General features: G+C 62.7%; 1 protein-coding gene across 2 annotated transcripts in view; it reads left to right on the top strand.

The window, feature by feature from the left end:
• LOC134342154 (chromodomain-helicase-DNA-binding protein 4-like) overlaps positions 1–24,272 on the top strand; it is a 153,065-nt gene that overhangs the window by 37,839 nt on the left and 90,954 nt on the right. For both annotated transcript variants that reach the window (XM_063040129.1, XM_063040128.1), the window contains exons 8-13: positions 558–812; positions 1,419–1,622; positions 8,300–8,508; positions 11,529–11,660; positions 13,954–14,065; positions 14,212–14,403. In XM_063040129.1, coding sequence (XP_062896199.1) covers positions 558–812; positions 1,419–1,622; positions 8,300–8,508; positions 11,529–11,660; positions 13,954–14,065; positions 14,212–14,403 — 1,104 coding nt within the window. The remainder of the gene's footprint in view (positions 1–557; positions 813–1,418; positions 1,623–8,299; positions 8,509–11,528; positions 11,661–13,953; positions 14,066–14,211; positions 14,404–24,272) is intronic.

The raw sequence follows: 24,272 nt of genomic DNA, 5'->3' as shown, positions 1-24,272 counted from the left end.
GGCAGTCTAGGACCCCTGATGACAGGTTGACAGCACAGTTCAGTTCTGGCTCCGTCAGGCGTTGACCGACGGCCGCGAAGGAGGGTGTTGACTCGCGGGCACGCCGGCGGGGAGATGGAGCTGATCACTTAGGGCCCAGTGGCTCGCGCCAACGTGTCCTGCTGTACCGGTGTATTCTCGTGGGTGACCTGCTGGTTTCCGTGCGAAGGTGGGTGCGGTCCAGGGGTGTTCTCGTCTCTTTTCCTTTCGGGAGGACGAGGAGGAGGAGGGATCGACGTCTTTTTCCTCCTCCCCTCCCCGTCCCCCCACCCCGCATGGTTTTCACTGGCTTTCATGACTATCTGGGAAAGACGGATGTCCGAGATGCATCGTTGAGATGTGCTCTGACGATAAGGGGAGGGGTTCAGCGCTTCGTCGGCGCGAGAGAGCGGTCGAAAGCGGACGACGGCCAAGATAGGAAGTGGGAGGGGGAGGGAAGAGCGACGTAGATCGACAGGGAATTAATAGACTATCGTGGCGCTGAGATATGAACCGGCGATCTCTCTCCTCGCCTGCAGGAGAAGGAGGGCGTGCAGTGGGAGGCGAAGGAGGAGAACTCGGAGGCAGAGGGCGAGGGCGAGCTGGAGGAGGAGCGGGAGGCGGGCCCCGAGGACGAGGAGGAGGAGGATGACCACATGGAGTTCTGCCGCGTCTGCAAGGACGGCGGGGAGCTGCTCTGCTGCGACGCCTGCCCCTCGTCCTACCATATCCACTGCCTGAACCCGCCCCTGCCCGAGATCCCCAACGGCGAGTGGCTGTGTCCGCGATGCCTGGTGAGTGGCGGAGGGGGGAGGGGAGGAACGAGGGACGTGCGGAGGGGAGAGGGGGAGGAGATGGAGTGGGTGGACTGCGGAGGGGGGGGAGGGAAGTGTGCCGGAAAGACGGGAGAGAGGTTGGCTGCTCCGTCCCCACTGGATGGAGGGGGAGGGGGGGCAGAATGGGGAGGGAGGGAGCGAGTCTCCGCAGGACAATCTGGTCTGACACCTCTCGATCTCTATCCACCTGTCTCTCTCCAACCCTCCCTCCCTCTCTCCCTCTGTCTCTCTCTCTCCCTCCCTCTCCCTCCGTCCCTCCCTCTCCGTCCGTCCCTCCCTCCCTCCCTCTCTCTCAATCCCTCCCTCCCTCCCTCCCTCTCTCTCTCTCCCTCCCTCTCTCTCTCTCCCTCCCCTCTCTCTCTCCAACCCTCCCTCCGTCCCTCCCTCCCTCCCTCTCTTTCTCTCTCTCCCTCTCCCCTCCCCCTCTCTCTCCCTCTCTCCCCCTCCCTCGCTGTCTCTCTCTCCCTCCCTCCCTCTGTCCCTCCCACCCTCCCTCCCTCTGTCCCTCCCTCCCCTGTCTCCCTCTCCCCCCCTCCCCCTCTCTCCCCCCCGTCCCCCCCCCAGTGCCCGCAGATGAAGGGGAAGGTCCAACGCATCCTCCACTGGAAGTGGGGCGAGCCCCCGCCCCCCACGCCCGTGCCCCGGCCCCTGGACTCGGACCCCGACGCCCCCCCGCCCAAGCCCCTGGAGGGCCGTCCCGAGCGCCAGTTCTTCGCCAAGTGGGTGGGTCTCTCCTACTGGCACTGCTCCTGGGTCAGCGAGCTGCAGGTGAGCGGGGAGGGGTGGGGAGCTGGGGGTGGGGGGTGTGACGTCCATCCGGGGCGATGGTGTGTGTGCTGGGGTGGGAAGCTGGGGGTGGGGGGTGTGATGTCCATCCGGGGCGATGGGGAGCGGGGAGGGGTGGGGAGCTGGGGGTGAGGGGGGTGTGATGTCCATCCGGGGCGATGGGGAGCGGGGAGGGGTGGGGAGCTGGGGGTGGGGGGTGTGACGTCCATCCGGGGCAATGGTGTGTGTGCTGGGGATGGGGAGCGGGGAGGGGTGGGGAGCTGGGGGTGGGGGGTGTGATGTCCATCCGGGGCGATGGGGAGCGGGGAGGGGTGGGGAGCTGGGCGTGAGGGGTGTGATGTCCATCCGGGGCGATGGTGTGTGTGCTGGGGGTGGTGTGTGTGCTGGGGTGGGGAGCTGGGGGTGGGGGGTGTGACGTCCATCCGGGGCGATGGTGTGTGTGCTGGGGATGGGGAGCGGGGAGGGGTGGGGAGCTGGGGGTGGGGGGTGTGACGTCCATCCGGGGCAATGGTGTGTGTGCTGGGGATGGGGACCGGGGAGGGGTGGGGAGCTGGGGGTGGGGGGTGTGATGTCCATCCGGGGCGATGGGGAGCGGGGAGGGGTGGGGAGCTGGGGGTGAGGGGTGTGATGTCCATCCGGGGCGATGGTGTGTGTGCTGGGGGTGGGGAGCGGGGAGGGGTGGGGGGTGTGACGTCCATCCGGGGCGATGGTGTGTGTGCTGGGGGTGGGGAGCGGGGAGGGGTGGGGAGCTGGGGGTGGGGGGTGTGACGTCCATCCGGGGCGATGTTGAGCGGGGAGGGGTGGGGAGCTGGGGGTGGGGGGGTGTGACGTCCATCCGGGGCGATGGGGAGCGGGGAGGGGTGGGGAGCTGTGGGTGGGGGGGGTGACGTCCATCCGGGGCGATGGTGTGTGCTGGGGGTGGGGAGCGGGGAGGGGTGGGGGGTGTGATGTCCATCTGGGGTGATGGTGTGTGTGCTGGGGGTGGGGAGCTGGGAGGGGTGGGGTGCTGGGGGTGGGGGGTGTGACGTCCATCCGGGGCGATGGTGAGCGGGGAGAGGTGGGGAGCTGGGGGTGGGGGGGGTGTGACGTCCATCCGGGGCGTTGGTGAGCGGGGAGGGGTGGGGAGCTGGGGGTGGGGGGGGTGACGTCCATCCGGGGCGATGGGGAGCGGGGAGGGGTGGGGAGCTGGGGGTGAGGGGTGTGACGTCCATCCGGGGCGATGGTGTGTGTGCTGGGGGTGGGGAGCGGGGAGGGGTGGGGGGTGTGATGTCCATCCGGGGCGATGGTGTGTGTGCTGGGGGTGGGGAGCTGGGGGTGGGGGGTGTGACGTCCATCCGGGGCGATGGTGTGTGTGCTGGGGGTGGGGGATGTGATGTCCATCTGGGGCGATGGTGTGTGTGCTGGGGGTGGGGAGCGGGGAGGGGTGGGGGGTGTGATGTCCATCCTGGGCGATGGTGTGTGTGCTGGAGGTGGGGAGCTGGGGGTGAGGGGTGGGGAGCTGGGGGTGAGGGGTGTGACGTCAATCCGGGGCGATGGTGTGTGTGCTGGAGGTGGGGAGCGGGGAGGGGTGGGGAGCTGGGGGTGGGGGGGGTGTGACGTCCATCCGGGGCGATGGTGTGTGTGCTGGGGGTGGGGAGCGGGGAGGGGTGGGGAGCTGGGGGTGGGGGGGGGTGTGACGTCCATCTGGGGCGATGGTGTGTGTGCTGGGGGTGGGGAGCGGAGAGGGGTGGGGAGCTGGGGGTGGGTGTGTGACGTCCATCTGGGGCGATGGTGTGTGTGCTGGGGATGGGGAGCGGGGAGGGGTGGGGGGGTGACGTCCATCTGGGGCGATGGTGTGTGTGCTGGGGGTGGGGAGCGGGGAGGGGTGGGGAGCTGGGGGTCGGGGGGGTGTGACGTCCATCCGGGGCGATGGTGTGTGTGCTGGGGGTGGGGAGCGGGGAGGGGTGGGGAGCTGGGGGTGGGGGGTGTGACGTCCATCCGGGGCGATGGTGTGTGTGCTGGGGGTGGGGAGCGGAGAGGGGTGGGGAGCTGGGGGTGGGTGTGTGACGTCCATCTGGGGCGATGGTGTGTGTGCTGGAGGTGGGGAGCGGGGAGGGGTGGGGAGCTGGGGGTGAGGGGTGTGACGTCCATCCGGGGCGATGGTGTGTGTGCTGGAGGTGGGGAGCGGGGAGGGGTGGGGAGCTGGGGGTGGGGGGGGGTGTGACGTCCATCCGGGGCGATGGTGTGTGTGCTGGGGGTGGGGAGCGGGGAGGGGTGGGGAGCTGGGGGTGGGGGGTGTGACGTTCATCCGGGGCGATGGTGTGTGTGCTCGGGGTGGGGAGCGGAGAGGGGTGGGGAGCTGGAGGTGGGTGTGTGACGTCCATCTGGGGCAATGGTGTGTGTGCTGGGGATGGGGAGGGGTGGGGGGTGGGGGGGTGACGTCCATCTGGGGCGATGGTGTGTGTGCTGGGGATGGGGAGCGGGGAGGGGTGGGGAGCTGGGGGTGGGGGGGAGTGTGACGTCCATCCGGGGCGATGGTGTGTGTGCTGGGGGTGGGGAGCGGAGAGGGGTGGGGAGCTGGGGGTGGGTGTGTGACGTCCATCTGGGGCGATGGTGTGTGTGCTGGGGATGGGGAGGGGTGGGGGGTGGGGGGGTGACGTCCATCCGGGGCGATGGTGTGTGTGCTGGGGGTGGGGAGCGGGGAGGGGTGGGGGGTGTGACGTCCATCCGGGGCGATGGTGTGTGTGCTGGGGGTGGGGAGCGGGGAGGGGTGGGGAGCTGGGGGTGGGTGTGTGAAGTCCATCTGGGGCGATGGTGTGTGTGCTGGGGGTGGGGAGCGGGGAGGGGTGGGGGGTGTGACGTCCATCCGGGGCGATGGTGTGTGTGCTGGGGGTGGGGAGCGGAGAGGGGTGGGGAGCTGTGGGTGGGTGTGTGACGTCCATCTGGGGCGATGGTGTGTGTGCTGGGGATGGGGAGCGGGGAGGGGTGGGGGGTGTGACGTCCATCCGGGGCGATGGTGTGTGTGCTGGGGATGGGGAGCGGGGAGGGGTGGGGGGTGTGACGTCCATCCGGGGCGATGGTGTGTGTGCTGGGGGTGGGGAGCGGAGAGGGGTGGGGAGCGGGGAGGGGTGGGGGGTGTGACGTCCATCCGGGGCGATGGTGTGTGTGCTGGGGGTGGGGAGCGGAGAGGGGTGGGGAGCTGGGGGTGAGTGTGTGAAGTCCATCTGGGGTGATGGTGTGTGTGCTGGGGATGGGGAGGGGTGGGGGGTGGGGGTGTGATGTCCATCTGGGGCGATGGTGTGTGTGCTGGGGATGGGGAGGGGTGGGGGGTGGACGAGTCTGTGGTGGCCAGTGCGATCATGTTTGCTGTTGTGTGCTGGGGCAGCAGGCTGAGGGTGGCAGACACCAACAGAATCAACAAACTCATCCGTAAGGCCAGTGATGTTGTGGGGATGGAACTGGACTCTCTGACGGTGGTGTCTGAAAAGAGGATGCTGTCCAACTTGCATGCCATCTTGGACAATGTCTGCCACCCACTACATAATGTACTGGGTGGGCACAGGAGTACATTCAGCCAGAGACTCATTCCACCGAGATGCAGCACAGAGCGTCATAGGAAGTCATTCCTGCCCGTGGCCATCAAACTTTACAACTCCTCCCTTGGAGGGTCAGACACCCCGAGCCGATAGGCTGGTCCTGGAGTTACTTCCTGGCATAATTTACAAATTACTATTTAACTATTGATGGTTTTATATTGCTATATTTATACGGTATTCTTGGTTGGGGCAACTGTAATGAAAATCAATTTCCCCGGGATCAATGGACTACGACTATGACATGACGTTACGTCCATCTGGGGCGACGGTATGGTGAGGGGTCCGCGTTGGGATCGGGAACTGGACTTGGTGATTGACGTGAGGCTGGGAGGGGTCGACAACAGACAGCAGGTGCAGGAGTAGGTCATTCGGCCCTTCGAGCCAGCACCGCCATTCACTGTGATCATGGCTGATCATCTACAATCAGTATCCAGTTCCTGCCTTATCCCCATATCCCTTCACTCCGCTATCTAACTCTTTCTTGAAAGCATCCAGAGAATTGGCCTCCACTGCCTTCTGGGGCAGAGCATTCCACATATCCACCACTCTCTGGCTGAAAAAGTTTTTCCTCAACTCCGTTCTAAATGGTTTACCCCTTATTCTTAAACTGTGGCCTCTGGTTCTGGACTCCCCCAACATCGGGAACATGTTTCCTGCTTCTAGTGTGTCCAATCCCTTAATAATCTTATATGTTTCAATCAGATCCCCTCTCATCCTTCTAAATTCCAGTGTGTACAAGCCCAGTTGCTCCAATCTTTTTAACATATGACAGTCCCGCCATCCCGGGAATTAACCTCGTGAACCTACACTGCACTCCCTCAATAGCAAGAATGTCCTTCCTCAAATTTGGAGACCAAAACTGCACACAGTACTCCAGGTGTGGTCTCACCAGGGCCCTGTACAGCTGCAGAAGGACCTCTTTGCTCTTATACTCAACTCCCCTTGTTATGAAGGCCAGCATGTCATTAGCTTTCTTCACCGTCTGCTGTACCTGCATGCTTGCTTTCAGTAACTGATGTACAAGGACACCTAGATCTTGCCCTCGTGAGGGAATCAAGCAGGGAGCTTTCGGTCGGTGCAATGTAGCAGGGGAGGGTCGAGCAGGGTTTTCCCGGTTGACGTAACGCAGTCGGTTCCCAGTTGGGTCAGGCTGGCGACGCAGTGAGCTCAGTGGCCGGGCCCGAGAACGGCCCCTGAGTGTGCTCTCCCTCCATACAACAATTCCAGCACGGAAACAGGCCATCTCGGCCCTTCTAGTCCGTGCCGAACGCTTACTCTCACCTAGTCCCACCGACCCGCACTCAGCCCATAACCCTCCATTCCTTTCCTGTCCGTATATCTGTCCAATTTAACTTTAAACGACAACATCGAACCTGCCTCGACCACTTCTCGTTCCACACACTCTCTGAGTAAAGAAGTTCCCCCTCGTGTTACCCCTAAACTTTTGCCCCCTTTAACTCTCAACTCATGTCCTCTTGCTTGAATCTCCCCCACTCTCAATGGAAAAAAGCCTATCCACGTCAACTCTATCAATCCCCCTCATAATTTTAAACACCTCCATCAAGTCTCCCCTCAACCTTCTGCGCTGCAAAGAATAAAGATCCAACTTGTTCAACCTTTCTCTGTAACTTAGGAGATGAAACCCAGGTAATATTCTACTAAGTCCCTCAATTTTGTTGACGTCTTTCCTATAATTCGATGACTGTACACAATACCCCAAATTTGGCCTTCCCAATGTCCTGCACGATGTCAACACCACGTCCCAACTCCTGTACTCAATGCTCTGATTTATATAGACCAAAAGCTTTCTTCACCACCCTATCCACATGAGATTCCACCTTCAGGGAACGAGGCACCAATTATTCCTAGATCACTCCGCGCCGGGTTGACCTCCAGCTTGCAACTCGACCTCGTTTAAAGGAAAAGAGGAAAAAGAGACAGACTGAGGCCTCCAGTTTAAGTTCCCACGCGGGATATCGCGGAGGATCGAATACCCAAACCCAAGTGTATTGAGGGAGCACTGTAGTGCCCCCCTCTCTCCCCCACCCCCGGGAATGCTTGGCGCCTGGTCTGAGGATCAGGTGGGGTTCCCGGTCCATGTGACGTATTGAGGGGGTGGGAGGCTGCTCGGTACTGTCTCCATGCCCAGTCTGAGGATCGAGCAGGGGTTCCCGGTCGACGTGACGTATTGAGGGGGTGGGAGGGCTCTGTATTGTCTCGGTGCCCAGTCTGAGGATCGAGCAGGGGTTCCCGGTCGACGTGACGTATTGAGGGGGTGGGAGGGCTCTGTATTGTCTCGGTGCCCAGTCTGAGGATCGAGCAGGGGTTCCCGGTCGACGTGACGTATTGAGGGGGTGGGAGGGCTCTGTATTGTCTCAGTGCCCGGTCTGAGGATCGAGTAGGGGCTCCCGGTCGATGTGACGTATTGAGGGGGACTCTATATTGAACTGAGGCAGCTCTGTACTGTCTCGGTGCCCAGTCTGAGGATCGAGCAGGGGCTCCCGGTCGATGTGATGTATTGAGGTGGTGGGAGGGCTCTGTACTATCTCGGTGCCCAGTCTGAGGATCGAGCAGGGGCTCCCGGTCGATGTGACCTATTGAGGTGGTGGGAGGGCTCTGTATTGTCTCAGTGCCCGGTCTGAGGATCGAGCAGGGGTTCCCAGTCAATGTGACGTATTGAGGGGGGCTCTATATTGAACTGAGGCAGCTCTGTACTGTCTCGGTGCCCAGTCTGAGGATCGAGCAGGGGCTCCCATTCGATGTGATGTATTGAGGTGGTGGGAGGGCTCTGTACTGTCTCGGTGCCCGGTCTGAGGATCGAGCAGGGGCTCCTGGTCGATGTGACGTATTGAGGGGGTGGGAGGGCTCTGTATTGTCTCGGTGCCCAGTCTGAGGATCGAGCAGGGGCTCCTGGTCGATGTGACGTATTGAGGGGGTGGGAGGGCTCTGTATTGTCTCCGTGCCCGGTCGATGTGACGTATTGAGGGATTTGGGGGTCGGGCGGGGGGAGATGCTCGGCCGAGCGGGTACGATTCCTCCCCGTCTCCACGTTCTCCCCTTCATTCTCTCCCCCTCCCAATCCAGCTGGAGCTGTACTGCTCGGTGATGTTCAGGAACTACCAGCGGAAGACGGACATGGACGAGCCGCCGTCGGTCGACTACGGCGTGGACGACGACATCAAGAGCAGTAAGAGGAAGCAGAAGGACCCGCAGTACGCGGACCTGGAGGATCGCTTCTTCCGCTACGGCATCAAGCAGGAGTGGATGATGATTCACCGGGTCCTTAACCACAGGTGGGGGCGGTGGGGGGGGGGAGCGTTGTACGCGTTCTGCTTTACCCCTCCCTCCCACCTCCTGGGCTCTCAGACCCCCCCCCTCGCCCCTCTGGGAACCCCTCCTCAGTCTGAGGTGGGAATGGCCCCCCCCCACCGCCGTCGGAGTTAAACAGCCCCCCCCCGCCCCTCTGGGAACCCCTCCTCAGTCTGAGCTGGGAATGGCCCCCCCCCGCCACCGTCGGAGTTAAACAGCCCCCCCCCCCGCCTCGCCCCTCTGGGAACCCCTCCTCAGTCTGAGCTGGGAATGGCCCCCCCCCCGCCACCGTCGGAGTTAAACAGCCCCCCCCCGCCCCTCTGGAAACCCCTCCTCAGTCTGAGGTGGGAATGGCCCCCCCCGCCACCATCGGAGTTAAACAGCCCCCCCCCCGCCTCGCCCCTCTGGGAACCCCTCCTCAGTCTGAGCTGGGAATGCCCCCCCCCCGCCGTCGGAGTTAAACAGCCCCCCCCCACCCCTCTGGGAACCCCTCCTCAGTCTGAGGTGGGAATGGCCCCCCCCCGCCACCGTCGGAGTTAAACAGCCCCCCCCCTCGCCCCTCTGGGAACCCCTCCTCAGTCTGAGGTGGGAATGGCCCCCCCCGCCGTCGGAGTTAAACAGCCCACCCCCACCTCGCCCCTCTGGGAACCCCTCCTCTGTCTGAGCTGGGAATGGCCCCCCCCCGCCGTCGGAGTTAAACAGCCCCCCCCCACCCCTCTGGGAACCCCTCCTCAGTCTGAGGTGGGAATGGCCCCCCCCGCCACTGTCGGAGTTAAACAGCCCCCCCCCCTCGCCCCTCTGGGAACCCCTCCTCAGTCTGAGGTGGGAATGGCCCCCCCCGCCGCCGTCGGAGTTAAACAGCCCCCCCCCCGCCTCGCCCCTCTGGGAACCCCTCCTCAGTCTGAGGTGGGAATGGCCCCCCCCACCGCCGTCGGAGTTAAACAGACCCCCCCCCCCTCGCCCCTCTGGGAACCCCTCCTCAGTCTGAGGTGGGAATGGCCCCCCCCGCCGCAGTCGGAGTTAAACAGCCCCCCCCCTCGCCCCTCTGGGAACCCCTCCTCAGTCTGAGGTGGGAATGGCCCCCCCCCGCCGCAGTCGGAGTTAAACAGCCCCCCCCCTCGCCCCTCTGGGAACCCCTCCTCAGTCTGAGGTGGGAATGGCCCCCCCCCGCCGTCGGAGTTAAACAGCCCCCCCCGCCTCGCCCCTCTGGGAACCCCTCCTCAGTCTGAGGTGGGAATGGCCCCCCCCACCGCCACCGTCGGAGTTAAACAGTCTGGGAACCCCTCAGTCTGAGGTGGGAATGGCCCCCCCCGCCGCAGTCGGAGTTAAACAGCCCCCCCCGCCTCGCCCCTCTGGGAACCCCTCCTCAGTCTGAGGTGGGAATGGCCCCCCCCCGCCACTGTCGGAGTTAAACAGCCCCCCCCTCGCCCCTCTGGGAACCCCTCCTCAGTCTGAGGTGGGAATGGCCACCCCCGCCGCCGTCGGAGTTAAACAGCCCCCCCCTCGCCCCCTCGCCCCTCTGGGAACCCCTCCTCAGTCTGAGGTGGGAATGGCCCCCCCCGCCGCCGTCGGAGTTAAACAGACCCCCGCCCCACCCCTCTGGGAACCCCTCAGTCTGAGGTGGGAATGGCCCCCCCCCGCCGCAGTCGGAGTTAAACAGCCCCCCCCCGCCTCGCCCCTCTGGGAACCCCTCCTCAGTCTGAGGTGGGAATGGCCCCCCCCCCCGCCGTCGGAGTTAAACAGCCCCCCCCTCGCCCCTCTGGGAACCCCTCCTCAGTCTGAGGTGGGAATGGCCCCCCCCGCCGCCGTCGGAGTTAAACAGCCCCACCCCCTCCTCCTCAACCCCGCTCGCTGACCCCTGGCTTCTGTCACCAGCTCCTCCCTCCCTCTCCTTTCAGAAACACACAAAGGAACAGTTCTTCTTCCCCGTCCCCGTCCCCGTCCCCGTCCCCGTCCCCGTCCCCTTCCCGGTCCCCGTCCCCGTCCCCGTCCCCGTCCCCTTCCCGGTCCCCGTCCCCTTCCCCGTCCCCGACCCCTTCCCGGTCCCCGACCCCTTCCCGGTCCCCGTCCCGTCCCCATCCCCGTCCCCGTCCCCTTCCCGGTCCCCGTCCCCGACCCCTTCCCGGTCCCCGTCCCCGTCCCCTTCCCCGTCCCCTTCCCCGTCCCCGTCCCCGTCCCCTTCCCCGTCCCCTTCCCGGTCCCCGTCCCCGTCCCCGTCCCCGTCCCCGTCCCCGTCCCCGTCCCCGTCCCCTTCCCGGTCTCCGTCCCCTTCCCCGTCCCCTTCCCCATCCCCGACCCCTTCCCCGTCCCCGTCCCCGTCCCCTTCCCGGTCCCCGTCCCCTTCCCCGTCCCCGTCCCCTTCCCCGTCCCCGTCCCCGTCCCCGTCCCCGTCCCCGTCCCCGTCCCCTTCCCGGTCCCCTTCCCCGTCCCCGTCCCCGTCCCCGTCCCCGTCCCCGTCCCCTTCCCCTTCCCCTTCCCCTTCCCCTTCCCCTTCCCCGTCCCCGTCCCCGTCCCCTTCCCCGTCCCCTTCCCCGTCCCCGACCCCTTCCCGGTCCCCTTCCCCGTCCCCGTCCCCGTCCCCGTCCCCGTCCCCGTCCCCTTCCCCGTCCCCTTCCCCGTCCCCTTCCCCTTCCCCTTCCCCGTCCCCGTCCCCTTCCCCGTCCCCTTCCCCGTCCCCTTCCCCGTCCCCTTCCCCTTCCCCGTCCCCTTCCCCGTCCCCTTCCCCTTCCCCGTCCCCTTCCCCTTCCCCTTCCCCGTCCCCGTCCCCGTCCCCGTCCCCTTCCCCTTCCCCGTCCCCTTCCCCTTCCTCGTCCCAGTCCCCCTCCCCGTCCCCTTCCTAGTCCTCACCCCTAACCTCGTCCTAACCCCCTCGCCCCCCTCGTCCTAACCTCCACGTCGTCCTTCTCGTCTCTCCCCTCGCTCCCCCTCCGTCTCCGTTTCGCGCATGTACGCTGTCTCGTGGGCGCATTCTCACACCACCCCCCACCCCTCCTCTCTCGGCCAGCATCGACAAGAAGGGGACCGTCCACTACCTGGTGAAATGGAGGGACCTGCCCTACGACCAGGCGTCCTGGGAGAGCGAGTACATGGAGATCCCCGAGTTCGACATGTATAAGCAGTTGTACTGGAACCACAGGTGGGTCTCGGCTTCCCGGCCCCTCGTCTCTGTCCCTCCGAGCCCCTGAGGGAGGGAGAGTGAGACCCCTTATCTCTGTCCCTCCGAGCCCCTGAGGGAGGGAGAGTGAGACCCCTCGTCTCTGTCCCTCCGAGCCCCTGAGGGAGTGAGGGAGAGTCAGTCCCGTCTCGTCTCTGTCCCTCTGAGCCCCTGAGATAGCGAGGGTCAGTCCCCCTCGTCTCTGTCCCTCCGACCCCCGAGGGAGCGAGGGAGAGTCAGTCCCCCTCGTTTCTGTCCCTCCGACCCCCAAGGGAGTGAGGGAGAGTCAGTCCCCCCTCGTCTCTGTCCCTCCGAGCCCCTGAGGGAGGGAGAGTGAGACCCCTTATCTCTGTCCCTCCGAGCCCCTGAGAGAGCGAGGGAGAGTCAGTCCCCCTCGTCTCTGTCCCTCCGAGTCCCTGAGGGAGGGAAAGTGAGACCCCTTATCTCTGTCCCTCCGAGCCCCTGAGGGAGGGAGAGTGAGACCCCTTATCTCTGTCCCTCCGAGCCCCTGAGAGAGCGAGGGTCAGTCCCCCTCGTCTCTGTCCCTCCGAGCCCCTGAGGGAGGGAGAGTGAGACCCCTTATCTCTGTCCCTCCGAGCCCCTGAGGGAGGGAGAGTGAGACCCCTTATCTCTGTCCCTCCGAGCCCCTGAGAGAGCGAGAGTCAGTCCCCCTCGTCTCTGTCCCTCCGAGCCCCTGAGGGAGGGAGAGTGAGACCCCTTATCTCTGTCCCTCCGAGCCCCTGAGGGAGGGAGAGTGAGACCCCTTATCTCTGTCCCTCCGAGCCCCTGAGGGAGGGAGAGTGAGACCCCTCGTCTCTGTCCCTCCGAGCCCCTGAGAGAGCAAGGGAGAGTCAGTCCCCCTCGTTTCTGTCCCTCCGACCCCCGAGGGAGTGAGGGAGAGTCAGTCCCCCCTCGTCTCTGTCCCTCCGAGCCCCTGAGGGAGGGAGAGTGAGACCCCTTATCTCTGTCCCTCCGAGCCCCTGAGGGAGGGAGAGTGAGACCCCTTATCTCTGTCCCTCCGAGCCCCTGAGAGAGCGAGAGTCAGTCCCCCTCATCTCTGTCCCTCCGAGCCCCTGAGGGAGGGAGAGTGAGACCCCTTATCTCTGTCCCTCCGAGCCCCTGAGGGAGGGAGAGTGAGACCCCTTATCTCTGTCCCTCCGAGCCCCTGAGGGAGGGAGAGTGAGACCCCTCGTCTCTGTCCCTCCGAGCCCCTGAGAGAGCGAGGGAGAGTCAGTCCCCCTCGTTTCTGTCCCTCCGACCCCCGAGGGAGTGAGGGAGAGTCAGTCCCCCTCGTCTCTGTCCCTCCGAGCCCCCGAGGGAGTGAGGGAGAGTCAGCCCCCCTCGTTTCTGTCCCTCCGACCCCCGAGGGAGTGAGGGAGAGTCAGTCCCCCTCGTCTCTGTCCCTCCGACCCCCCCGAGGGAGTGAGGGAGAGTCAGTCCCCCTCGTCTCTGTCCCTCCGAGTCCCTGAGGGAGTGAGGGAGAGTCAGTCCCCCCTAGTCTCTGTCCCTCCGACCCCCGAGGGAGTGAGGGAGAGTCAGTCCCCTTCGTCTCTGTCCCTCCGACCCCCCCGAGGGAGTGAGGGAGAGTCAGTCCCTCTCTTCTCTGTCCCTCCGAGTCCCTGAGGGAGTGAGGGAGAGTCAGTCCCCCTCGTCTCTGTCCCTCCGAGTCCCTGAGGGAGTGAGGGACAGTCAGTCCCCCTCGTCTCTGTCCCTCCGAGTCCCTGAGGGAGTGAGGGAGGGTCAGTCCCCCTCGTCTCTGTCCCTCCGAGTCCCTGAGGGAGTGAGGGAGAGTCAGTCCCCCTCGTCTCTGTCCCTCCGAGTCCCTGAGGGAGTGAGGGAGGGTCAGTCCCCCTCGTCTCTGTCCCTCCGAGTCCCTGAGGGAGTGAGGGAGAGTCAGTCCCCCTCGTCTCTGTCCCTCCGAGTCCCTGAGGGAGTGAGGGACAGTCAGTCCCCCTCGTCTCTGTCCCTCCGAGTCCCTGAGGGAGTGAGGGAGGGTCAGTCCCCCTCGTCTCTGTCCCTCCGAGTCCCTGAGGGAGTGAGGGAGAGTCAGTCCCCCTCGTCTCTGTCCCTCCGAGTCCCTGAGGGAGTGAGGGAGGGTCAGTCCCCCTCGTCTCTGTCCCTCCGAGTCCCTGAGGGAGTGAGGGAGAGTCAGTCCCCCCTCGTCTCTGTCCCTCCGACCCCCGAGGGAGTGAGGGAGAGTCAGGGCCGGGAGGGAGGGAGGTGGCGGGCGGTGGCTTGGAGCCGGCAGATACGGAGTCCCGTCTCGGTCCCGCAGGGAGCTGATGATGGGGGACGAGGGCCGACCGGCCAAGAAGCTGTACAAGAAATCCAAGAAGGGCTCGCGGGAGATCCGCCTGGACCGGCCGCCGGAGATCCCTCTGGTGGACGTAAGTCTCTGGGGTGCGCACTGGGCGGGGGGGGGGCGGGGGGCGGACGCAGGAAAACGAGATCGGTGCGAGGCGCTGTTGACGATTAAGCGGTCTGAGTTGTGTTGTCACAACACCCACCTCACATCTCCCACCCCTCCCCACAGCCGAACTGCAAGTACGACAGCCAGCCCCCCTACATCGACGAGACGGGGGGCTCCCTCCACCCCTACCAGCTGGAGGGCCTGAACTGGCTGCGGTTCTCCTGGTCGCAGGGGACGGACACCATCCTGGCCGACGAGATGGGCCTGGGCAAGACCGTACAAACCATCGTCTTTCTGTACTCGCTGTACAAGGAGGTGTGGGGACGGGACGGGGCGGGGCGGGGCGGGGCGGGACGGGGCGGGGCGGGGCGGGGCGGGACGGTGTGGAGGGAGATTCACTCTGTGTGTCTGACCCCGGGAGTGTGCGATGGGACGGTGTGGAGGGAGATTCACTCTGTGTGTCTGACCCCGGGAGTGTGTGATGGGACGGTGTGGAGGGAGATTCACTCTGTGTGTCTGACCCCGGGAGTGTGTGATGGGACGGTGTGGAGGGAGATTCACTCTGTGTGTCTGACCCCGGGAGTGTGTGATGGGACGGTGTGGAGGGAGATTCACTCTGTGTCTGACCCCGGGAGTGTGTGATGGGACGGTGTGGAGGGAGATTCACTCTGTGTGTCTGACCCCGGGAGTGTGCGATGGGACGGTGTGGAGGGAGATTCACTCTGTGTGTCTGACCCCGGGAGTGTGTGATGGGACGGTGTGTAGGGAGATTCACTCTGTGTGTCTGACCCCGGGAGTGTGCGATGGGACGGTGTGGAGGGAGATTCACTCTGTGTGTCTGACCCCGGGAGTGTGTGATGGGACGGTGTGGAGGGAGATTCACTCTGTGTGTCTGACCCCGGGAGTGTGTGATGGGACGGTGTGGAGGGAGATTCACTCTGTGTGTCTGACCCCGGGAGTGTGCGATGGGACGGTGTGGAGGGAGATTCACTCTGTGTGTCTGACCCCGGGAGTGTGTGATGGGATGGTGTGGAGGGAGATTCACTCTGTGTCTGACCCCGGGTGTGTGTGATGGGACGGTGTGGAGGGAGATTCACTCTGTGTGTCTGACCCCGGGAGTGTGCGATGGGACGGTGTGGAGGGAGATTCACTCTGTGTGTCTGACCCCGGGAGTGTGTGATGGGACGGTGTGGAGGGAGATTCACTCTGTGTCTGACCCCGGGAGGGTGTGATGGGACGGTGTGGAGGGAGATTCACTCTGTGTGTCTGACCCCGGGAGTGTGTGATGGGACGGTGTGGAGGGAGATTCACTCTGTGTGTCTGACCCCGGGAGTGTGTGATGGGATGGTGTGGAGGGAGATTCACTCTGTGTCTGACCCCGGGAGTGTGTGATGGGACGGTCTGGAGGGAGATTCACTCTGTGTGTCTGACCCCGGGAGTGTGTGATGGGACGGTGTGGAGGGAGATTCACTCTGTGTGTCTGACCCCGGGAGTGTGTGATGGGACGGTGTGGAGGGAGATTCACTCTGTGTGTCTGTCCCCAGGAGTGTGTGATGGGACGTTGTGGAGGGAGATTCACTCAGTGTGTCTGACCCCAGGAGTGTGTGATGGGACGGTGTGGAGGGAGATTCACTGTGTGTCTGACCCCGGGAGTGTGTGATGGGACGGTGTGGAGGGAGATTCACTCTGTGTGTCTGACCCCGGGAGTGTGTGATGGGTCGGTGTGGAGCGAGATTCACTCTGTGTGTCTGACCCCGGGAGTGTGTGATGGGACGGTGTGGAGGGAGATTCACTCTGTGTCTGACCCCGGGAGTGTGTGATGGGACGGTGTGGAGGGAGATTCACTCTGTGTGTCTGACCCCGGGAGTGTGTGATGGGACGGTGTGGAGGGAGATTCACTCTGTGTGTCTGACCCCGGGAGTGTGTGATGGGACGGTGTGGAGGGAGATTCACTCTGTGTCTGACCCCGGGAGTGTGTGATGGGACGGTGTGGAGGGAGATTCACTCTGTGTGTCTGACCCCGGGAGTGTGTGATGGGACGGTGTGGAGGGAGATTCACTCTGTGTGTCTGACCCCGGGAGTGTGTGATGGGACGGTCTGGAGGGAGATTCACTCTGTGTGTCTGACCCCGGGAGTGTGTGATGGGACGGTGTGGAGGGAGATTCACTCTGTGTGTCTGACCCCGGGAGTGTGTGATGGGACGGTGTGGAGGGAGATTCACTCTGTGTGTCTGACCCCGGGAGTGTGTGATGGGACGGTGTGGAGGGAGATTCACTCTGTGTGTCTGTCCCCAGGAGTGTGTGATGGGACGTTGTGGAGGGAGATTCACTCAGTGTGTCTGACCCCGGGAGTGTGTGATGGGACGGTGTGGAGGGAGATTCACTGTGTGTCTGACCCCGGGAGTGTGTGATGGGACGGTGTGGAGGGAGATTCACTCTGTGTGTCTGACCCCGGGAGTGTGTGATGGGTCGGTGTGGAGCGAGATTCACTCTGTGTCTGACCCCGGGAGTGTGTGATGGGACGGTGTGGAGGGAGATTCACTCTGTGTCTGACCCCGGGAGTGTGTGATGGGACGGTGTGGAGGGAGATTCACTCTGTGTGTCTGACCCCGGGAGTGTGTGATGGGATGGTGTGGAGGGAGATTCACTCTGTGTCTGACCCCGGGAGTGTGTGATGGGACGGTGTGGAGGGAGATTCACTCTGTGTGTCTGACCCCGGGAGTGTGTGATGGGACGGTGTGGAGGGAGATTCACTCTGTGTGTCTGACCCCGGGAGTGTGTGATGGGACGGTGTGGAGGGAGATTCACTCTGTGTGTCTGACCCCGGGAGTGTGTGATGGGACGGTGTGGAGGGAGATTCACTCTGTGTGTCTGTCCCCAGGAGTGTGTGATGGGACGTTGTGGAGGGAGATTCACTCAGTGTGTCTGACCCCGGGAGTGTGTGATGGGACGGTGTGGAGGGAGATTCACTGTGTGTCTGACCCCGGGAGTGTGTGATGGGACGGTGTGGAGGGAGATTCACTCTGTGTGTCTGACCCCGGGAGTGTGTGATGGGACGGTGTGGAGGGAGATTCACTCTGTGTGTCTGACCCCGGGAGTGTGTGATGGGACGGTGTGGAGGGAGATTCACTCTGTGTCTGACCCCGGGAGTGTGTGATGGGACGGTGTGGAGGGAGATTCACTCTGTGTGTCTGACCCCGGGAGTGTGTGATGGGACGGTGTGGAGGGAGATTCACTCTGTGTGTCTGACCCCGGGAGTGTGTGATGCGACGGTGTGGAGGGAGATTCACTCTGTGTGTCTGACCCCGGGAGTGTTTGATGGAACGGTGTGGAGGGAGATTCACTCTGTGTGTCTGACCCCGGGAGTGTGTGATGGGTCGGTGTGGAGCGAGATTCACTCTGTGTCTGACCCCGGGAGTGTGTGATGGGACGGTGTGGAGGGAGATTCACTCTGTGTCTGACCCCGGGAGTGTGTGATGGGACGGTGTGGAGGGAGATTCACTCTGTGTGTCTGACCCCGGGAGTGTGTGATGGGACGGTGTGGAGGGAGATTCACTCTGCGTGTCTGACCCCGGGAGTGTGTGATGGGACGGTGTGGAGGGAGATTCACTCTGTGTGTCTGACCCCGGGAGTGTGTGATGGGACGGTGTGGAGGGAGATTCACTCTGTGTGTCTGACCCCGGGAGTGTGTGATGGGACGGTGTGGAGGGAGATTCACTCTGTGTGTCTGACCCCGGGAGTGTTTGATGGAACGGTGTGGAGGGAGATTCACTCTGTGTGTCTGACCCCGGGAGTGTGTGATGGGACGGTGTGGAGGGAGATTCACTCTGTGTGTCTGACCCCGGGAGTGTGTGATGGGATGGTGTGGAGGGAGATTCACTCTGTGTGTCTGACCCCGGGAGTGTGTGATGGGACGGTGTGGAGGGAGATTCACTCTGTGTGTCTGACCCCGGGAGTGTGTGATGGGACGGTGTGGAGGGAGATTCACTCTGTGTGTCTGACCCCGGGAGTGTGTGATGGGACGGTGTGGAGGGAGATTCACTCTGTGTCTGACCCCGGGAGTGTGTGATGGGACGGTGTGGAGGGAGATTCACTCTGTGTCTGACCCCGGGAGTGTGTGATGGGACGGTGTGGAGGGAGATTCACTCTGTGTGTCTGACCCCGGGAGTGTGTGATGGGACGGTGTGGAGGGAGATTCACTCTGTGTCTGACCCCGGGAGTGTGTGATGGGACGGTGTGGAGGGAGATTCACTCTGTGTGTCTGTCCCCAGGAGTGTGTGATGGGACGTTGTGGAGGGAGATTCACTCAGTGTGTCTGACCCCGGGAGTGTGTGATGGGACGGTGTGGAGGGAGATTCACTGTGTGTCTGACCCCGGGAGTGTGTGATGGGACGGTGTGGAGGGAGATTCACTCTGTGTGTCTGACCCCGGGAGTGTGTGATGGGTCGGTGTGGAGCGAGATTCACTCTGTGTCTGACCCCGGGAGTGTGTGATGGGACGGTGTGGAGGGAGATTCACTCTCTGTCTGACCCCGGGAGTGTGTGATGGGACGGTGTGGAGGGAGATTCACAGTGTGTCTGACCCCGGGAGTGTGTGATGGGACGGTGCGGAGGGAGATTCACTCTGTGTGTCTGACCCCGGGAGTGTGTGATGGGTCGGTGTGGAGGGAGATTCAATCTGTGTCTGACCCCGGGAGTGTGTGATGGGACAGTGTGGAGGGAGATTCACTCTGTGTCTGACCCCGGGAGTGTGTGATGGGACGGTGTGGAGGGAGATTCACTCTCTGTCTGACCCCGGGAGTGTGTGATGGGACGGTGTGGAGAGAGATTCACTCTGTGTGTCTGACCCCGGGGGTGTGTGATGGGACGGTGTGGAGGGAGATTCACTCTGTGTGTCTGACCCCGGGAGTGTGTGATGGGACGGTGTGGAGGGAGATTCACTCTGTGTCTGACCCCGGGAGGGTGCGATGGGACGGTGTGGAGGGAGATTCACTCTGTGTGTCTGACCCCGGGAGTGTGTGATGGGACGGTCTGGAGGGAGATTCACTCTGTGTGTCTGACCCTGGGAGTGTGTGATGGGACGGTGTGGAGGGAGATTCACTCTGTGTGTCTGACCCCGGGAGTGTGTGATGGGACGGTGTGGAGGGAGATTCACTCTGTGTGTCTGACCCCGGGAGTGTGTGATGGGACGGTGTGGAGGGAGATTCACTCTGTGTGTCTGACCGCGGGAGTGTTTGATGGAACGGTGTGGAGGGAGATTCACTCTGTGTGTCTGACCCCGGGAGTGTGTGATGGGTCGGTGTGGAGCGAGATTCACTCTGTGTCTGACCCCGGGAGTGTGTGATGGGACGGTGTGGAGGGAGATTCACTCTGTGTGTCTGACCCCGGGAGTGTGTGATGGGACGGTGTGGAGGGAGTTTCACTCTGTGTGTCTGACCCCGGGAGTGTGTGATGGGACGGTGTGGAGGGAGATTCACTCTGTGTGTCTGACCCCGGGAGTGTGTGATGGGACGGTGTGGAGGGAGATTCACTCTGTGTGTCTGACCCCGGGAGTGTTTGATGGAACGGTGTGGAGGGAGATTCACTCTGTGTGTCTGACCCCGGGAGTGTGTGATGGGACGGTGTGGAGGGAGATTCACTCTGTGTGTCTGACCCCGGGAGTGTGTGATGGGATGGTGTGGAGGGAGATTCACTCTGTGTGTCTGACCCCGGGAGTGTGTGATGGGACGGTGTGGAGGGAGATTCACTCTGTGTGTCTGACCCCGGGAGTGTGTGATGGGATGGTGTGGAGGGAGATTCACTCTGTGTGTCTGACCCCGGGAGTGTGTGATGGGATGGTGTGGAGGGAGATTCACTCTGTGTGTCTGACCCCGGGAGTGTGTGATGGGATGGTGTGGAGGGAGATTCACTCTGTGTCTGACCCTGGGAGTGTGTGATGGGACGGTGTGGACCGAGATTCACTCTGTGTGTCTGACCCCGGGAGTGTGTGATGGGACGGTGTGGAGGGAGATTCACTCTCTGTCTGACCCCGGGAGTGTGTGATGGGACGGTGTGGAGGGAGATTCACACGTGTGTCTGACCCCGGGAGTGTGTGATGGGACGGTGTGGAGGGAGATTCACTCTGTGTGTCTGACCCCGGGAGTGTGTGATGGGACGGTGTGGAGGGAGATTCACTCTGTGTGTCTGACCCCGGGAGTGTGTGATGGGACGGTGTGGAGGGAGATTCACTCTGTGTCTGACCCCGGGAGTGTGTGATGGGACGGTGTGGAGGGAGATTCACTCTGTGTCTGACCCCGGGAGTGTGTGATGGGACGGTGTGGAGGGAGATTCACTCTGTGTCTGACCCCGGGAGTGTGTGATGGGACGGTGTGGAGGGAGATTCACTCTGTGTCTGACCCCGGGAGTGTGTGATGGGACGGTGTGGAGGGAGATTCACTCTGTGTGTCTGTCCCCAGGAGTGTGTGATGGGACGTTGTGGAGGGAGATTCACTCAGTGTGTCTGACCCCGGGAGTGTGTGATGGGACGGTGTGGAGGGAGATTCACTGTGTGTCTGACCCCGGGAGTGTGTGATGGGACGGTGTGGAGGGAGATTCACTCTGTGTGTCTGACCCCGGGAGTGTGTGATTGGTCGGTGTGGAGCGAGATTCACTCTGTGTCTGACCCCGGGAGTGTGTGATGGGACGGTGTGGAGGGAGATTCACTCTCTGTCTGACCCCGGGAGTCTGTGATGGGACGGTGTGGAGGGAGATTCACAGTGTGTCTGACCCCGGGAGTGTGTGATGGGACGGTGCGGAGGGAGATTCACTCTGTGTGTCTGACCCCGGGAGTGTGTGATGGGTCGGTGTGGAGGGAGATTCAATCTGTGTCTGACCCCGGGAGTGTGTGATGGGACAGTGTGGAGGGAGATTCACTCTGTGTCTGACCCCGGGAGTGTGTGATGGGACGGTGTGGAGGGAGATTCACTCTGTGTCTGACCCCGGGAGTGTGTGATGGGATGGTGTGGAGGGAGATTCACTCTGTGTGTCTGACCCCGGGAGTGTTTGATGGAACGGTGTGGAGGGAGATTCACTCTGTGTGTCTGACCCCGGGAGTGTGTGATGGGACGGTGTGGAGGGAGATTCACTCTGTGTGTCTGACCCCGGGAGTGTGTGATGGGATGGTGTGGAGGGAGATTCACTCTGTGTGTCTGACCCCGGGAGTGTGTGATGGGACGGTGTGGAGGGAGATTCACTCTGTGTGTCTGACCCCGGGAGTGTGTGATGGGATGGTGTGGAGGGAGATTCACTCTGTGTGTCTGACCCCGGGAGTGTGTGATGGGATGGTGTGGAGGGAGATTCACTCTGTGTGTCTGACCCCGGGAGTGTGCGATGGGACGGTGTGGAGGGAGATTCACTCTGTGTGTCTGACCCCGGGAGTGTGTGATGGGACGGTGTGGAGGGAGATTCACTCTGTGTGTCTGACCCCGGGAGTGTGTGATGGGATGGTGTGGAGGGAGATTCACTCTGTGTGTCTGACCCCGGGAGTGTGTGATGGGACGGTGTGGAGGGAGATTCACTCTGTGTGTCTGACCCCGGGAGTGTGTGATGGGACGGTGTGGAGGGAGATTCACTCTCTGTCTGACCCCGGGAGTGTGTGATGGGACGGTGTGGAGGGAGATTCACAGTGTGTCTGACCCCGGGAGTGTGTGATGGGACGGTGCGGAGGGAGATTCACTCTGTGTGTCTGACCCCGGGAGTGTGTGATGGGACGGTGTGGAGGGAGATTCACTCTGTGTGTCTGACCCCGGGAGTGTGTGATGGGACGGTGTGGAGGGAGATTCACTCTGTGTGTCTGACCCCGGGAGTGTGTGATGGGACGGTGTGGAGGGAGATTCACTCTGTGTGTCTGACCCCGGGTGTGTGTGATGGGACGGTGTGGAGGGAGATTCACTCTGTGTGTCTGACCCCGGGAGTGTGTGATGGGACGGTGTGGAGGGAGATTCACTCTGTGTGTCTGACCCCGGGAGTGTGTGATGGGACGGTGTGGAGGGAGATTCACTCTGTGTGTCTGACCCCGGGAGTGTGTGATGGGAGAGTGTGGAGGGAGATTCACTCTGTGTGTCTGACCCCGGGAGTGTGTGATGGGACGGTGTGGAGGGAGATTCACTCTGTGTGTCTGACCCCGGGAGTGTGTGATGGGACGGTGTGGAGGGAGATTCACTCTCTGTCTGACCCCGGGAGTGTGTGATGGGACGGTGTGGAGGGAGATTCACAGTGTGTCTGACCCCGGGAGTGTGTGATGGGACGGTGCGGAGGGAGATTCACTCTGTGTGTCTGACCCCGGGAGTGTGTGATGGGACGGTGTGGAGGGAGATTCACTCTGTGTGTCTGACCCCGGGAGTGTGTGATGGGACGGTGTGGAGGGAGATTCACTCTGTGTGTCTGACCCCGGGAGTGTGTGATGGGATGGTGTGGAGGGAGATTCACTCTGTGTGTCTGACCCCGGGAGTGTGTGATGGGATGGTGTGGAGGGAGATTCACTCTGTGTGTCTGACCCCGGGAGTGTGTGATGGGATGGTGTGGAGGGAGATTCACTCTGTGTCTGACCCCGGGAGTGTGTGATCGGACGGTGTGGAGGGAGATTCACTCTGTGTGTCTGACCCCGGGAGTGTGTGATGGGACGGTGTGGAGGGAGATTCACTCTCTGTCTGACCCCGGGAGTGTGTGATGGGACCGTGTGGAGGGAGATTCACAGTGTGTCTGACCCCGGGAGTGTGTGATGGGACGGTGCGGAGGGAGATTCACTCTGTGTGTCTGACCCCGGGAGTGTGTGATGGGACGGTGTGGAGGGAGATTCACTCTGTGTGTCTGACCCCGGGAGTGTGTGATGGGACGGTGTGGAGGGAGATTCACTCTGTGTGTCTGACCCCGGGAGTGTGTGATGGGACGGTGTGGAGGGAGATTCACTCTGTGTCTGACCCCGGGAGTGTGTGATGGGACGGTGTGGAGGGAGATTCACTCTGTGACTGACCCCGGGAGTGTGTGATGGGACGGTGTGGAGGGAGATTCACTCTGTGTGTCTGACCCCGGGAGTGTGTGATGGGACGGTGCGGAGGGAGATTCACTCTGTGTGTCTGACCCCGGGAGTGTGTGATGGGACGGTGTGGAGGGAGATTCACTCTGTGTGTCTGACCCCGGGAGTGTGTGATGGGACGGTGTGGAGGGAGATTCACTCTGTGTCTGACCCCGGGAGTGTGTGATGGGACGGTGTGGAGGGAGATTCACTCTGTGTGTCTGACCCCGGGAGTGTGTGATGGGACGGTGTGGAGGGAGAGTCACTCTGTGTGTCTGACCCCGGGAGTGTGTGATGGGACGGTGTGGAGGGAGATTCACTCTGTGTGTCTGACCCCGGGTGTGTGTGATGGGACGGTGTGGAGGGAGATTCACTCTGTGTCTGACCCCGGGAGTGTGTGATGGGACGGTGTGGAGGGAGATTCACTCTGTGTGTCTGACCCCGGGAGTGTGTGATGGGACGGTGTGGAGGGAGATTCACTCTGTGTGTCTGACCCCGGGAGTGTGTGATGGGACAGTGTGGAGGGAGATTCACTCTGTGTCTGACCCCGGGAGTGTGTGATGGGACGGTGTGGAGGGAGATTCACTCTGTGTGTCTGACCCCGGGAGTGTGTGATGGGACGGTGTGGAGGGAGATTCACTCTCTGTCTGACCCCGGGAGTGTGTGATGGGACGGTGTGGAGGGAGATTCACAGTGTGTCTGACCCCGGGAGTGTGTGATGGGACGGTGTGGAGGGAGATTCACTCTGTGTGTCTGACCCCGGGAGTGTGTGATGGGACGGTGTGGAGGGAGATTCACTCTGTGTGTCTGACCCCGGGAGTGTGTGATGGGACGGTGTGGAGGGAGATTCACTCTGTGTGTCTGACCCCGGGAGTGTGTGATGGGACGGTGTGGAGGGAGATTCACTCTGTGTGTCTGACCCCGGGAGTGTGTGATGGGATGGTGTGGAGGGAGATTCACTCTGTGTCTGACCCTGGGAGTGTGTGATGGGACGGTGTGGAGGGAGATTCACTCTGTGTGTCTGACCCCGGGAGTGTTTGATGGAACGGTGTGGAGGGAGATTCACTCTGTGTGTCTGACCCCGGGAGTGTGTGATGGGACGGTGTGGAGGGAGATTCACTCTGTGTGTCTGAC

The sequence above is a fragment of the Mobula hypostoma genome, unplaced genomic scaffold (genome assembly GCF_963921235.1).
Source record: "Mobula hypostoma unplaced genomic scaffold, sMobHyp1.1 scaffold_143, whole genome shotgun sequence".
In the NCBI taxonomy this organism is placed as follows: Eukaryota; Metazoa; Chordata; class Chondrichthyes; order Myliobatiformes; family Myliobatidae; genus Mobula; species Mobula hypostoma.
This window is presented reverse-complemented; position numbering and strand designations above follow the sequence as displayed.